Source organism: Pyrus communis, chromosome 2, assembly GCF_041283825.1.
Source record: "Pyrus communis isolate YQ-2024b chromosome 2, ASM4128382v1, whole genome shotgun sequence".
Classification (NCBI taxonomy): Eukaryota; Viridiplantae; Streptophyta; class Magnoliopsida; order Rosales; family Rosaceae; genus Pyrus; species Pyrus communis.
This window is the reverse complement of record NC_142566.1, coordinates 16393909-16410721: the sequence shown is the minus strand read 5'-3', so window position 1 is coordinate 16410721 and position 16813 is coordinate 16393909. Positions and strand designations below refer to the sequence as shown.

The 16813-nt window shown below is 36.5% G+C and overlaps 1 protein-coding gene across 1 annotated transcript; it reads left to right on the top strand.

Moving 5' to 3' along the window:
- Positions 1-14723: 14723 nt before the first annotated feature.
- LOC137746668 (EPIDERMAL PATTERNING FACTOR-like protein 2) lies at positions 14724-16027 on the top strand. Its single transcript, XM_068486668.2, has 2 exons — positions 14724-15495; positions 15618-16027. Exons 1-2 carry the CDS (start codon positions 15370-15372, stop codon positions 15876-15878), a joined length of 387 nt encoding a protein of 128 aa, XP_068342769.2. The 5' UTR covers positions 14724-15369; the 3' UTR covers positions 15879-16027.
- The last annotated feature ends 786 nt before the right edge of the window (positions 16028-16813 follow it).

Sequence of the window (16813 nt, the reverse complement as noted above, 5' to 3'; positions counted from 1 at the left end):
TGCGCAATGTGTTTGTATCTCTCTATGGCTGTAAATCCTTCCGTTTTCTTTAAACTAGCTTTCAGCTAGACATACACAACTTACACATTTTAAATATATTTATATATGTAAATTGATAAAAGAAAAATTAAATATTTGAAGTAAATGAATAATTTTTTATCATGCTAGAACAAGCCCCTCATAAACTAATTAAAGTCGCTAAATTAACATAATAAAATCAGTTTATATAAAATTTACTTTAAAAATAGAGAAAATGATATTTAATACACAATTGATTGAATTACATTATTGTTAGTTCATTGTGAGGTTAAGCGCATTCCCTCCCCCTTAGTATAGATAATATTATTTATCAAAAAAAAATCTTTTGACAATTAATTTAATCACATTATTATCCGCGTGCGAAAGATTTTTTTATAAAGAAAAAATGATCATTTGATAACTAATTGAATCACATTATTATACGTATGCGAAAAACTTTTTTATAACATGCACTATACACCTCTTAATTAAAAATTGAGAAATAATATTTAATAAACAATCGGGTGTAAAATACATTTTTTGAATCACAGAGCGCTACCCGTGATTTATACATTTTAAATGTTTTTGTAATTTGTTTATTCTTTTCTTTCTTTCCTTTCATTTTTTTTTTATTCTTTTATCTCTTCCCACTTATATTTATATTATATTTTATGATAGCCAAATTACCAAATTACCCTTACTGCATTCAATTTTGCTGTTGTATTTTTTGTGGCTGAGGGGCATTTTAGTCCAACTATGCGTGACCCCAAAATTTTGGCTGCATGCGCACTGTTGTGCATGTTATGATAAAATTATTTAAAAATAAATTTACCAAATTACCCTTGGATTATTTTATGCATTCATATTTCATGCTTTGAAATTATTTTGGCCGAGGGGTATTTTCATCCAATTATTTTTGTCGAAGCCAGTGACACAAAAGTCTGTGACCCAAAAACATTGTTTTGCACTATGCACTCTTCCTCCGACTTTCTATATATAAGATAAGATTTGTTTGCTGGCTCTCATGAAATTTGAATAACAAATTTGTCTATGGTGCTTGTAACTTTTTTTAATAGGAAAGAAAATCGCACATTGCACACTTTTTCTCTCTTTGGACACTTTTAAATTATCATGGAATTTTTTACAATTCGATGACTAGAAATAAAGCATCGTATATGAAGAGAATAACATTGTTTGATAATCGTGAGCGGATTTTTACGCACGCCTAACTTTTCATAGCCCTCTTTATTTTTAGTCTTTGAATAACAATAGACAAAATTAAGCAGGAATTAGTAGTATGCTAAAAAGATGTACGTTTATCATTTTCTTGGATTGTGATTTCTCTCGCAGAAATAATGGATTTAAAGGCCTCTTTCAAGAGAGCGAAAGTAACTCGCATAGAACATGTTCACCTCCACATAAAGTTCTAGTCCAAGAATATCATTTGATTTCATCGTAAAAAAAAACTTACGCACAACAATGATGTTACCGAAACGCCACAAAAGTGGTAATTTAGTTTTATGTATATCATTCTACTTAATCAAGTTTTTTTTGTTAACAAACGATATTATCACACTAGGGGAATGAAGGAGTTGGCTAAGCCTCATAATGGGCTGGCAATAATGTGGTTCAAATTCATTTTTGACGAGAATCAAACTTAATGCCTCTCACATACAAATCAAGTTTTTTATTTTGTTTTAGAGAGCACCTGGTTTGGCGGTGGTGATTGGTTGGGATTGGGACTCTTTTGGTGTTTTGGTGGGTAAACAAGAATACAGTTTTGTGCGTGCTTGTTTATAAGTCCCTTGGGCTAACCATTTCCATTTGGGCCTTGGATCTTTTCATTTGGGCTACATCGAGGGTTTATGAGTGCAAACAATCCCCTACATGACTTCAATCAGCTCAAGATAAACTAATTGATTGTGAGATTTTGTACTATTCTAAACGACTCTAACGTACAAGGAGATTGATTTGAGTTTTAAGCCCAACGGAGAGAGTGCATTTACATTGCCCATATTCCATGTTGTATTGAGATTTGAGCATACAAGAAACTTCTAAAGATAACAAATTGTTTTGGACTAAAAATATATGACATTTTGTGCGACCAACTTTTATCAATGGAAAAATATGAACTCACAAATTGACCACATTGATTATTTAAGGAAAACAAAACTTGTATGTAACAAATTCTTATTCACTCTCTTTACATCACTTATTTGTGACAATATGTGCAAAGAAAGAAGAAAATGAACCCATTACAAGTAAATATTTTCTTTACCCAAGGCATTCGTATACTATAGTACCTCTAATCATGCTATCTATTTTATAGCAAAGTTAGCTAAAACTATCAAAAATTATTAAAGGACCTCTCTGACAAAATTGTGCTCCAATCGTACTTCATACTTCAGAGAGTTATAATTACTATGAGTAAAAAATTAGCCAATGGGAACTAGTTATGTATTAAAATAATAATTAGCCAATATGAACTAGTTATTTATTAAAATAATATTAGAAGTAGTTAGCATTAATTGCAAATAGCCACTAGGAGCTCATGTCTCCCTTCCTATATTTAGGAGCTTCCCAGATGTATCCCTATCTTAGGAGGTGGATTAGGGAGCATGATTGGAGTTGATTTTTTTTTTTTTTTAAATCGTTTCTAAATTCTTGTTATAAAACTGGTATCAGATGGATTACCCTACAATAAAAACTTTGAAACCAACTGTACTCAGTAGTCAAACGTTTTAGTCAACTAAGTACAGATTGTTAGGGGCTTACAAGTATATAAACCAAGCAAACTTATAAAGCTAAAACAAGGCAGTGTGATCGTCAGTTATGTTTTAGCCTTAATTCTTGTGTTATGTTTACTTGGTTAACAAAGTGTTAATGCTAGCAAACCCTAAAATGTTTACCTCTAACAATGGTTATTTGGTCATAAAGGATGCTTTGTAAAGTATTGAACACAAGGAAGTTTTTGGCTAGAAAAACTCACCTCTGGGTTAAAAAAACTAGGGACTCTCCACTGAGTCCAATCCACTAGTGTAAACAAAGTTCATACAAAGACCACACAAGCTCAATTCCCAGATCCCATCTACGGAGCAGCTTTACCTTTGTATAACCTTGTCTTACACGAGATGAACTCCTTCGGTCTTCACGAAGTGATAGCTTCTCTTGAGCTCTTCACCTTGTGGCACCGAGATCAACACGATCGATGATATGATGTTATGATATGTTTATGAAATCTGGATTGAAATGACCAGTCAGATTCTCTAGTCAAACAGTTGACGGAAGAATCTAACTTGAATCCAAACGTTTGGTTTATGAAGGATATGAAACTTAAAATTAGACCAATGCTTAATGCAAAACCATTAAAGCAATGCAACCCTAATATGTAGTGATTGGGTGTTTGTGCATGAGATGGTTTTGTGGCTAGGGTTTTGGTTTGGAAGCTTAAGAGGTAGCTCTAGACTAAGTGCACTCTTTTTCTGAAATGTAAAAATCCTAACCAAGAAACAAATGAAACCTTGAAACCTCTTTTAATGGAAGGGTTGGATGTTTCAGACTAGAGGAACAAGGAGACGAGTGTCACAAGCCAAGAGACCTTTTTAGATCAAGGGTGAGAATTCCACGCACAGGATAAGGTGTCAGATGGCCCACGTGGGCTTTCTTAATTTGCATGCCTAGACAGCTGGACAGTAGACGAAATTTTTGACTAAACAACTGCACTAAACTAAAGGAATCTGGAAAAATAAGCTTGAAATGCAAATGCAAATGTATGATTCAAAGCTTTTGTAGTGTAGAAGGCTGGTGCTTTGACAAGTTCAATCCTAGTAGAAAATCCAGATTAGCATTGAACCCTAACTCTAAATTATGAGCATGTGTGATAGCATTTACAAATTTTGACAATGGAAGCCAAACAATAAACCTAGTACTTAACAAGTTAAACTATCTCCAACACAAGGGTGAAAATAACACCCATATTGGGTCTAAATCATCTCCAAATGATGTACTTTGGGGGTGGGAAAAACAAGAATTGGGATTGGGTATTTGGTATTTGGGTCTTCTTTGGCATCCGGGTGGATAAGAAAGTGGGTGGAATGGGGGCTGTAGCAAGTAAGCAGTAATGTGAAGACCCGTATTTTAAAGTGCATATCTCTAATATTAAAAAGGCAGAAGTCAATTTTAGTATCTCAAGGCTTCACCAAAAACAATTGGTTCCAAAAGCCCTTGAAAAAAAAAAATCCGCAAGACACAAAGAAATAAGGAACATAATTCCTATGTATATAAAAAAAAAGATTTTCTATTTCTTTTAATAAAATCACATGTCAGTTACCCGCACACACCCCATATTTACGTCCTCCAAAACCTATTACAAAGCAGTTTCTTAATCAAAATTCATGTCATCTCTACTAATTAATAAAACACTCATTGTCAACCAAAATCTATGAAATTATCAGTTTAACACTCTAATTAAAACAGAACATGAATAAGAAATATGGGGTAGAAATGTATCTATAAGTTTATTGGATCATATCCTGATTATACGATTAATCATAATACAGTTCAATTTTCGGATTCTCCAAAATTTGGTTTTTACAAGTTTCAATTAAGTTTCAGAATTTGTTTGTGTTCAACTTGTATGAATTTCATTCCAATCAGGATATCGTAGTTCCAGTTTAAGACCATTTGAAAATACCCTTGAAAATTTGAGGAACAAGAAGGGATCCATTAGGAGAGTTTGGGGAGTTTCCTGATGCAAAAGAAAGGCTTTGGCTTTGTGAGGAAGGCTTCCAAACGGAGTTTGTCAACCATTCATGTCCTTTTGCAGTTGTAATTTTTTTGAATTCTTTATCTCTCATTCTCTTAACCACATACATAATATACGTTTGTGTAGGATCATTATAGAAGCATCCATCTGAATTTCATGTTGATGACTTCTTAGAAAAATAGAAAAAAAAAATAACAAGCAAAAAGGGGTCTTACTATTTTGCTTACGTCGGTTTTTGATTTATGAATTATGGTTCTCTAATAAATTTGAGAAAATTCTTCACATTTCGGCTAAATGTATTGTTTTTGAGAATTGTTATTAGTACTCCAAAAATCTCATTCTACACTCCAAACTTTCTATATTAGGAAAGAAAAATACACTTGTGAAAAGTGTAGAATGAGATGTTTAGAGTGCCAATAACATTTCCCTTGTTTTTTCTTCTGATAAATTAATTTTGACTTTTGGTTCAACTGGAGGAATGACAAAAAAGTGTTGTTGATTGCATTAACAACATCAAACCAAATCAGTGTCTTTAAATTCTTCCTTTTGTTGTAGGTCTATTTGATTGAACTAATCTAGAGGATTAGAGAAAGAAGGGGCCGGCGGCAATTAGAGAGAAGAGAGAGTGATTTAATTGTGAGGTGTGTTTTTTATCATCCCATTGTGTCCTTATTTAAAGTAGTAGGATAGACAAAAACTTTTCCCTTTAGGATTACAACTTTTAATAAGTAATCAACTCCTAATAAGAATATAAGATACATTCCCATATCTACTAGGATTTACACAATCACATTTATATTCTAAATATGACTACAACACTCTCCCTTGAGTGTGGAAATACTCGACAAACCATCGCATCAAATCTTCAGTAGATAAGGTAGAATAGTTGATGAAGTCATCGACACAACAAGTGAACGCATGTCTTAAATTTAAGAAAGTATGCATTGGTAGTAAAACTCACAAAACCTCGCTATCGTTAAACCTAAGGCATGGGAAAAACCTATAGATTAAGGAGAAAAGTGAGAAGTATGCATAATGTATAAAACAAACGTCAAACATGACGAAGGTAGTGAACTCAACAGAGTATGATTATTCCAGGATGGGTGCCTCATCAAAACCTCGTTAGGTAGCAAAAACTCAGTGGGAAAAATGCTCCTAATCGTAGGAAAAATAGTACATTAAGATTGAGTGAGTATGTTTCAGGATACTCATCCTGAGTTAGACATAACTTCTAAATAAGAGAACTACAAACGATTCAACTCAAATAATTTAACCATACCGATTTCTTGGATGAGCTTCTGAAAAGTAGACTTGGGCAATGACATGGTGAAGAGATCGCTTAGGTTGTCCTGGGAACGGATTTGCTTGACTTCAATGTTCTGATGCTACTGCTGCTGGTGTGAGTAAAAGAACTTCAACGCTATGTGCTTGGTGTTGTCTCCCTTGATGTATCCTTTCTTTAACTGCTCGATACATATGACTTTGTCTTAAAAGATCATCATAAGAAGGTCAACGATGGAAGTAACACCACTAGTGCTTCGAATATGTTCCATAACTGCTCTCAGCCAAAAGCACTCACGTGATGCTTCATGCAAGACAAGAATCTCAACATGGTTCGAAGAAGTCGAAACTAGTGTTTGCTTGGTAGACCTCCAAGATATAGCGATGTCTCTAATGGTAAAGACATAACCTGTTTAAAAATAAGCCCTATGTGTGTTAGACAGATATCCAATATCTGTGTAACTAACAAGGCAAGAATTAATCCCAAAAACATAGGGGGCGGCAACACTCAAAGATTCGCGGGTATAGAACAAACCCAAATCCGTTGTACCCTTGAGGTAACGAAAAATGTCTTTAACACCATTCCAGTGTCTGTATGTAAGAGCATTATTGTATCTAGCCAAAAGATTAATAGCGAAAGAGATGTTAGGTCTAGTGCACTGAGTCAAGTACAATAAAGCTCCAATTGCAATTAGGTAAGGAACTTCGGGTTCCAAAATCTCTTCCTCATCATCCTTAAGACGAAAGGGATCTCGTTTAACATCTAGAGTTCGAACGACCATAGGAGTACTCGAAGGCTTCGTTTTATCCTCATTAAAACATCGCAACACCTTTTGGGTGTAATTCAGTTGATGTACTAGAATTCCATCTGAACAATGCTCGATCTCCAAGTCGAGGCAGTATCGAGTTTTCCTAATATCTTTCATCTCAAATTCTAATTTCAAGTGTGCAGCAATTTCCTCAAGCTTTGCGAGAGTTTCAATGAGGTTCCTGTCGTCTACATAAACTGCAATGATTGCAAATCTAGAATGTGACTTCTTTATGAACATGCATGAGTATAATTCGTTGTTCACATAACCCTAACTTGTCAAATATTCACTCAGACGGTTATACCACATCCGTTTGGATTGTTTCAATCCGTAGAACGACCTCCTCAACCTAATTGAGAGAGTGTTCCTTGGTTTAGAACTATTTGAACCAATCAATGAAAGTCATTTTGGAACTTCCATGTATATTTTCGTATCTAGATCCCCACAGAGATACGCGGTTACCATGTCCATAAGCTGCATGTTCATTTTTTCAAAAACGACCAAACTAATACGGTAGTAGAACATTATAACGTCCATTACAGAGGAATACGTCTCCTCGTAATCAATCCCAGAGCGTTGAGAGAAGCCTTGCGCCACGAGGCGTTCTTTGTATTGCACTATTTCATTCTTTTCATTACGCTTCCTCACGAAAACCCACGTGTAGCCAACGGGCTTCACGGGTGGTGGTGTAGGAACAATAGGCCCAAACACTCTACATTTCACAAGTGAATCGAGTTCGACCTAGATTGCTTGTTTCCAGTTTGACCAATCTGTTCTACATCGATATTCATATACGGAACGTGGTTTAATGTCATTGCTAAGCATAATGTCAGTAGCTACTGTGTACACAAATGCATCGTCGACGATCATCTCATTCCTATCCAAACCTCATGCAATATTGCATAGTGGATCGAAATCTCACAATTCTCGAGAGGTCGGGTTGTCTCGTCTAAGACATCACCATAATCTAGAATAACCTTATACGTTGGAACGGATGAGTGAGCGACTGTTAAATTCAAACTAGGGTCACTAGTTGGTGCCACTTTCCTATTCCAGGGTTATGAATCCTTTAAACCAAGGGGTCTGCCACGCTTCAAGGTCGAAACAAATGATTGGCTAGCCGCCAATATACCTTGTCACGTAAAACATGTAACCTCCCTACTTCGGGGATGGTCTGGCCTTCCCAGGCAGGTTGTGGATGTACATAGGGTACATCTATCCTTGCAGATGCATTTACAGCGAGTATATGTGATCTTGTCCCCTTTGTTAGATCATTAAAAGCATCCGACATGCTTTGAGCAATGCTTTGAAGATCTATCATTCATTGCACCTTAGTTTTAGACTGGGCAGTGCAGGGATCTAAATGAGACACAGTGGAAGCATACCACGACAATTCGCGACGTTCTACAGGAACATTAGCATGCTTATCTCCCCTAACAACAAGAAGACTGTCTAATCAAAATGACAATCAGCAAAACGTGTGGTAAAGAGATCTCATGTCAAGGGTTCTAAATAGCGAACAATTGATGGCAAATCATAACCGACATAGATTCCCATTTTCTTTGTGGACCTATTTTCCTACGTAGTGGCGGCGCTATTGGCATATAAATGGCTCACCCAAACACCCGTAAATGAGAGAAGTCATGCTAGTATCCAGTGACCAACTGTAATGGTGAATATGGTTAAGTAGCAGTGGACCTCAGGCGGACCAACATAGCTGTATGCAATATTGCATAGCCTCAGACAAATACGGGCAGTTTGGTTAGTCTAAGCTATCAATTGAAGGCGCTTTATGAAAATTTCTGCCAGGCCATTTTGGGTGTGAACATAGGGTATAGGATGTTCCACATCAATCCCTACTGACATGCAATAATCGTCAAAATTTTGTGACATAAACTCTCCAGTGTTATCCAGTCAAATTGACTTAATTAGATAATCAGGGTGGTGAGCCCTTAGCTTAATGATTTGTGCTAGGAGTTTAGCAAACGCAGCGTTGTGTGTAGACAATAGGCAAACATATGACCATCTTGTCTGCATGTTGGTTGGATAGGTCCACAAATGTCCCCTTGAATTCTCTAAAGAAACTTAGGGGGGGGTCGTGAATAATCTTTGTATGTGAGGGTTGAGTATTTAACTTCCTTATAGAACACACTTTGCATGGCGGGAATCCAGCATAGAGAGGTAACCGATGCCCATATGATGATTTGAGGATACGGCACATCATGTCACGTCTAGAATGTCCCAAACGGTCATGCCAAAGCAACAGAGTGTCCTGGAACTTAGGCATAGGGCCGGCCACATTGTGGGCTTCTATGCCGCGAATGGTTGTGATATACAACCCACTAGGGAGACGTTCTAACTTCTCATGAATATGCTTCTGGCCATATTCGTATGAAGTTATACAAAGAAATTGAGAACCATTGTCTTCAGTGTTTTTAATATGATATGATTATCTCGAATATCTCTAAAACTCAACAATATTATTTCGGAACGAGGAGAATAGAGTGTCTTCTTAATGGTTAAGATAGTACCATTGGACAACATGATACGAGCCTTTTTGTATCATTCAATCAGGTTGGATGGGCCTGAGAGAGTTGTCAAAGGGGCTTTCTTGGGTATTAAGTAAGTAAAATAATGTTGTTCATGCAAGATGGTGTGTGTGGTTGCACTATCTGCCAGACAACTAACTTCCCTATTAGACATACCTAGAAATAAATTGATTGAATTGGTCACATGCATAAATATAAGTCCATTCATTCAATCAAACAACTTGAGAACTAATATCCATCAAATAATCAATCCATAATTCAAAACAAACCAAAACCAAACAAATTATTCCAAAAACTTAGAAAAATTGTTCAAAATTAAACCATAAACCTAGAAAAATAGAAAAGAGGGGCCGGCCACTCCTAGTGGGTTCGGCCATTAGGGTAAACACCCTAAAAGCATGTCTAATTTATTCATCCATAAAAGCTGACGCCCCCTGAAAATCCAATACCTCCATTGATGTAGTCGCATCTTCTGGATGATCCACATATGCAAAGTTAGATGCACGACGGGAATGATACTTAACAATAGCCTCAGAGGATGCTCGGCATACGCATGACCAATAATCAGTTGATCCACAGCGGTAACACATGTCCATTTCAATAGAAGTTGACTGAACCGGAGCTTTGCCCTTGTTCCTAATGTTCGGGGCCTTAGGGGCAAGTGGTGGACGCTACTGGATCACATTTCCTCACTTAGGTGTGGCATTCTGTTGACCTTGGGCCCGTGGCTTGCCGTCCATTGCCACAGCCATAACAGTTCTTTCGTCATTTGTGGCTGCTAGAATTGCATACGCTTCAGGCGCGGCGTTCGAGCTAGTAGGTCGAGCTTGATGATTTTTCATCAAAAGTTAGTTTTGTTTTTCAGTGAGAAGTAAAACAGAGATCTAATCCAAAAACTTGGTGAATTTATGTGCCCTATATTGTTGCTGTAGGACAATATTGGTGGCATGGAAAGTTGAATAGATATTTTCCAAGAGATCTGATTCGATTAGTTCCACTTTACAGAATTTCAGCAGTTAACGGATTCTACAAACTTCATATTTGTATTCATTCACGAACTTAAAGTCTTGGAAACGAAGATGCTACCAGTCGTTTCTTGCTTCAGGCAAGAAGATGTCATTCTGGTGATCGAAATGGTTGGCCAGAGCAAGCCAGAGGGTGCATGGGTCCTCCTTAGCGAGGTACTTGGTCTGCAGTGCATCATGGATGTGTCTTCGAATGAAGATCATTACAATAGCTTTATGGGCTTTGTTAATAGGTTTGTCATCGGTAGGAGCCTCGATGACGGCTCTAATACCTTTTGCAATCAGATAGAGCTTCACGCCTTGAACTCATTTCAGATAGTTTCTTTCGGAGACTTATAAAGCGATGAAATCGAGCTTGTTCAAGTTCGACATGTCCCTAAAACAGAGGGTACAAAAAAAGCGTGATTAGTCATATGGTGATCCATAGACATATATCGTAGAACATACAGGTTCTACAGACATGTATTGGTTTAATTTATGCATGAAAACTACAGGTTTCATGTGGTATGTTTTGAATGAAAACTGGGTTTTAAAGGCACTAAATTTGAAACTACAGGTTCAATTTAGTTTTTATGAACGACTAGTTCATAAATGAGAGGTTTTTGCAAGAAACACAGAATGCAATGTGCTGACTTAAGTATAGTGGGTTTGAGTTTCTTCGGGAACTCAAGTGTGAGAGTTTCGTTACTACGAAAGTATGTCAACGATTCAAAGTATAAAAATAAATTATTGAATCGTTAATGTCCAAAAGTGATATTTAGGTCAATACTTTTGGATTCATTATCAGATTAATGGATTGGAGGTCACTTTTAATTAATTCAATAGATCGGGACTAAACAGGGTTGATCGTGGAAGCCAAATAATAGCATTGGGTCGAAAAATATAGCCCAAAAATGGGGCTCGAGATTGGCTGCAATATGTAGCCTATGGGTGGCTTCAGGCCGCGACCGTATGGGTTTTGAAGCCCAGCAACAACTGCTGGCTTAATTGGGGCCGAGACCATGGCACAGGAAGCAAGCCCAACAAAGCTGGCTTGAGTGTTTAGGTCACGCGAGGCCCGACTGTGGCTAGGGTTGAGATCATTGGGCTGTGGCATAAGCCCAGCAACCAAAAAGGCTACGGCATGCAGGCCGGGGCAAGGGGGACGAAGCCCAGCATGGCTGCGGGCATGCGAGTGTGGGCAAGCGTCTTCGGGCCCGTGGTGCAATCCAATCCAGGCCGAAGCCCAGCAGTGGTGTAGGGACAGCGAGCCCAATAGGTTGCTGCTCCACAGTGGTGGTGCGGCGGTGGTGCCGCATAATGCCTAACGCCATATATTTTTTCAGCATGGTTAGGGTTTTATATACCCTAGATTTGCTTCTAATTTATGAATATGCTTTGACTCACAATTCCACATAGCAATTTAATTGCGTAATGCATGAAACAAATATATATATTGACAAATATATAAACATATACACTATATATATATATATCGTAAGGAAAATATAAACATAGAGGGGTTCATGCATCATTGTAGGCCTATTTGATTGAACTAATCTAGGGTTTTAGAGAGAGAAGGGGCCGACGGCAATTAGAGAGAAGAGAGAATGATTTAATTGTGAGGTGTGTTTGTATCACCCCATTGTGCCTTTATTTATAGTAATAGGATAGGCAAAAACCTTTTCCTTTAGGATTACAACTCTTAATAAGTAATCAATTTCTAATAGGAATATAAGATACATTCTCATATCTACTAGGATTTGTACAATCACATTTCTATTCTAAATATGACTGCAACACCTTCTAACTTTTATTTATTTATTATTTTTTTTTTTTCAATTTTACCTGTTTACTCTTTTATTCTCGTTTTATTCTCTTATCTTTTCTATTAGAGTACAATTGCCTTATACAATTTGTTTTTGACGGGTCGAAGGATATCATTCTCTTCCTCGCACCGATGGTTTATAAAAAGCCAAAGTGAAACCAACATGGTTGGAGGAGCTTTGTTGAATTAGAAGGGGCCAAAGCAAAGAATTGTAGTCGGAAGCATATGTCCTCTTTTCTATTAAAAACTCACTACGTATAATATTTGAAATTGTCTATAAAAAATTTTTAGTGTTTCCAAATTTTAATATCAATATATTCATAGGGTCCATACTTTTCTCAAGTATGAATGACCCAAAGATTCATAACTAAAAATTTGTAACTCGCCATGATTAAAATCAAAAACAAAATTTCGCATGCGCGAAAGTGCATGCAGAAATGCTAATTTTTTATTAAGTGTGTACGTATATATACGTGGATGTAAATACTGGAGCTAAACGAAACTAGCTTTCACGGCATGAAACTATACTTTTTTGTGTGTGTGTATTTATATATTTATTGTTTCCACTATTTCAAGTAAAGCATGTGTTTGGAGTTGATCAATCAAAACTACTTTTGAATTAGTATCGTGAAATTAGCTTCACAAATCCAATCCTACGAGATTTCTACATTTGCAATACTGCTTTATATATGTGTCAATTGATTTCCTAGAAGGTGAATTTATATATATATATATATATATATATATATATATATATATGTATGTATCTGTATACATTTGGACAGGAGCAAGCTGGTTTTCATCTTGTCAAACTATACACATTGTTACATGTTAAAAAGGGATATATGATATTAGTTTCGCTACTAATTGATTAGTTTCAAATAGAAGAAAGGAGTAAGGAACAAACTACTTCATTTTTGATCAACCTGTAGCTTGCATATATGGGTAAACATCCCAAAGTATTCTTCTAATGACTAATTATAAGTTGTTATTTACATAATTAATATGGTTTACGGTTAAGAAAAGTAGGAAGTAGAAATTAGAGAGAGGCTTGATGGCTCTTTCTATTTTAATCCTCATTGAGAAGTTACTGCCTACTTGATTACATGATTCCCATAGGTAGTTATGCTTGGTTAATCCGCATTGGGGAACTATCCTATTGACAGCATGTCCATGGTCCCGCTTGATTAAACCGCATTGGGGGACCATGCGCACCCTAGGGATGGTCCCGCCTGGTTAATCTGCATAGGACAATATGCATTCTAGGGGTGACTTCTGCTTGGTTAATCTGTATTAGGCAATCATTGCCTACTTGGTTAGATTAGATCCATAGGTGATCCTGCCTGGTTAATCCGCGTTAGGGAATCACGCTATCGGATGGATGCTTATAGCTCCGTCTAGTTATTCTGTAATAGGGAACCATATGCATTCTTGAATTGAATTCCATTGAGTGGTCTAAAATCCTAACCCTTGTTCTGTTCTGCTGAGTTAGTCCGGAACCTTTGATTCTTGTGAATAGAAATTACTCAGAAAAGACACTTGCTTTATCAAATTTTGTGAATCAATACTTGACTGTATTGGTTGATTAGCATAGTTATATTATGCATCTTTGGGTCATTGATTGATTATTTTTAATGATTGTAGAATTGTGTTGGAAAACTGTGTGATATGGCTGAATGACGAATGAAAATTCTAATTCTGATATGGTTTCGTTATGTAGACTAAAATTTAGTCAGACATGCTCGTTAATGCCTCAAGAATCTCAGAGATTAGTACAGGGTGAACTACGAATGGTTTGATCCCGTCTTAACATAGGCAGTCTAACACTGAAATTAAATGCATCCATGAAATAAAAGGAAAGTTATTGTGTGGTGGAACCATCATATTTATATCCACATGTCATGCTCTAATTGATTCTTAATGGTAAAATCCAATTTCTTTAGTGTCACAAAATAAGTTGGGTTTTTCTCTAATGTAATGCTAGGGAGACCAAAATTTCTAAATCAAATTATGTAAACCAAATGATGTGGATGTTGGTGGTTGGTAGTTGGTAGTTGATGATTGGTGATTGGATTATTAGTTAAATATTAATTAACGTATTTATTTTCGGTTGATGACATATCATTTGATTTGTAAATTTGGTTTAAAATTTATTCTTCCCAATATTATTATTCTCTCTAAAGTCGGGTTGGATAGCTTGGGGCCTTGGAGTCCAACGCACTTCGATTCTGACCCAAACGGACCACACCCGTCACCCATTTTAGTTTTTCAATCTATTCTATGCTTGCTGACGGTTCACATCGTGGCAGTAAAAAAAATAACGAATGTGATTCGAAAGAATGATGAAAACCCAACTTTTCGATTCACATCTTTTGCAGCATGCCATGTGAAACTGTGCATGTGATTACACTATCATTATTCAGGGGAGAGAGAGAGAGAGAGAGAGAGAGAGAGAGAGATAGCGTGATTATGTTGTGCTACTGCGGAAGTGCTGATCAGATTCAGACCCACCGCAGCAAGAAATCCCAGAAAACAACTTCCATCGAATATTAAATAACAATTTTTCCCACCAAAAAAATAAAAATTCCACTGAAAGCGAAAACCCCCAAAAATCCATAGCTGTAAAATCCATGTCCTTTAGCGCCAACTGATCTCATATCTTGTGGGGTTAAAATTTCAGTGATTTTTCGCTGTTGGGGTTCCTTGTCCTCTATCCCAAATCTAACCCTGCTGTTATTTTCTAGTTCTCGTCCTTTCTTCCTTCAAATTTTTATAAAACATTTTGATTTTACAGGACTCCCAAGTCGAGGCTTTAAGTTATTCCCTTTTCATACCTCCTTTTTACTGGCTCCTCTCTGCCATTTTTCTCATTTGTCCATCCATCCAAGCATCCATCTACGTCCACGTTCCATCAGACGATCACCTCAAAAACCCCCATTTCTGCTGCTCCTCCAGAAGCACATCAAACTTATATATTAACCTGTCTTTCGCTTACAGGATTTCTGACCCTTTAGTTTGTTTATTCACATCAATTTTCCCACTTAAATTTTCACAAGCCATTTCATTATTTTGTCCCTCCCTCACCTCCAAAATCTTCCTCTCCGCTTCCACTTTAATGGGTTGCTTCCACTTCTACTCAATTTCCCTTATGTTTCTCTTGATTATGTGCCCAACCCAGTTCAGATTCTGTACCCAATTGGCTGAAAGCAGAGCAATTCACAACAAAGTTGCCATTTCCCAGGTGGGTTTTTGTCCAGTGGACTATAAGTTCAAAACTTTCTCAGAACTTTCATCAAACGCCTGTGATTTGAACCCAATGTGATAATTTTTTTGGTTGTTTTTTGTGTTGTTTGATTTGGGTAGGCAGGGAATGAAGAGAGTAAAGTGAATCTGAGAGGTCAGATAGGTTCGAGGCCTCCAAGGTGTGAGAGAAGGTGCAGCTCCTGTGGCCACTGCGAGGCAATTCAAATGCCTGAAAATCCCCAAGTAAATGCAGTAACAGGCAGCAAAAACTCCTCCAAAGTTGTATCCAGCATTGCTTATGCCAAAGGAGATGAGAACTCCAGCAACTACAAGCCCATGAGTTGGAAGTGCAAGTGTGGCAGCTCCATCTTCAATCCCTAATCATGATTAGTTTGTTAATTATTTAATTAATTATGGTTTATTTTAGGTTGGGAAGGAGTTTACCCATTTTTGGATCCTGTAAATGGAATGTAACTCATATGATAATGATACTAACTCCAGAAAAAAGAAACTAAATATTTGGTTCCTTATGCTCTATGTAATTTCAGCTCCCCTGTTTTTTTTTTTTTTTTTTTTTTTTTTTTTTTTTCAAGTGTTAACATTTTTGTAATTTTATTGATTAGCACTATAAATATGTACTAATGCAAGTATCATCGTTTGGCGGCTTGACCCCTGATTTTCTTGTCCATTTCTTGTTGTTTGTATGATGGAAATGACAACCACTTTGCTGCTGTGGACCCTGATTTTTCATTCATTATGTTCACTTAAATTTTTTTTTTTTGGGTGAAAGTTAAGGTATGGTTTACTTTTCTTAATCACCATAACTAATCTAAATTGCTCTTAATTACCTTAATTAAGTGCATATCACTCGTAGCCAATGTATGTATGTACATGATATTTGATAATAATAAGGTTAACTTGATAGTTTGGCAGATATTTTTGTTCAATTCTACGTCTAGTTAAACTTCATGTTGGTCCATGCAACTTGTAATATTGGTTAACCTCTAATGCTTATAGTTTTTCCACTTTTATCTTTACTTGTAAGTAAAAAAATCTTAAATTCGATGACGAGTTTGATATCAATCATTTTTCTTACTCCTTAGTGTAAATATATTATTGTAAAAAACATTTAAAACCATACATCGATTAATGAGCATAGTATAGTATAATGGAAATATGAGTTGGGTGGAAGTTGTATGCATGGAAGGTTGGCGACCTTGATTTCTCATAGATCAAATCTTTTGCGTCCAGAATGCGTGTGGCTTTTCTGTGGCTTCATTCATTAATTGACACATATTAAGTGTCTGACAAAAAAG

Bases quoted from the DNA above. Each gene is read 5' to 3' on its own strand.
- LOC137746668 (XM_068486668.2), top strand. From the start codon at position 15,370: ATGGGTTGCTTCCACTTCTACTCAATTTCCCTTATGTTTCTCTTGATT. The intron at 15,496-15,617 runs GTGGGTTTTTGT...TGATTTGGGTAG, and splicing joins ACAAAGTTGCCATTTCCCAG to GCAGGGAATGAAGAGAGTAA.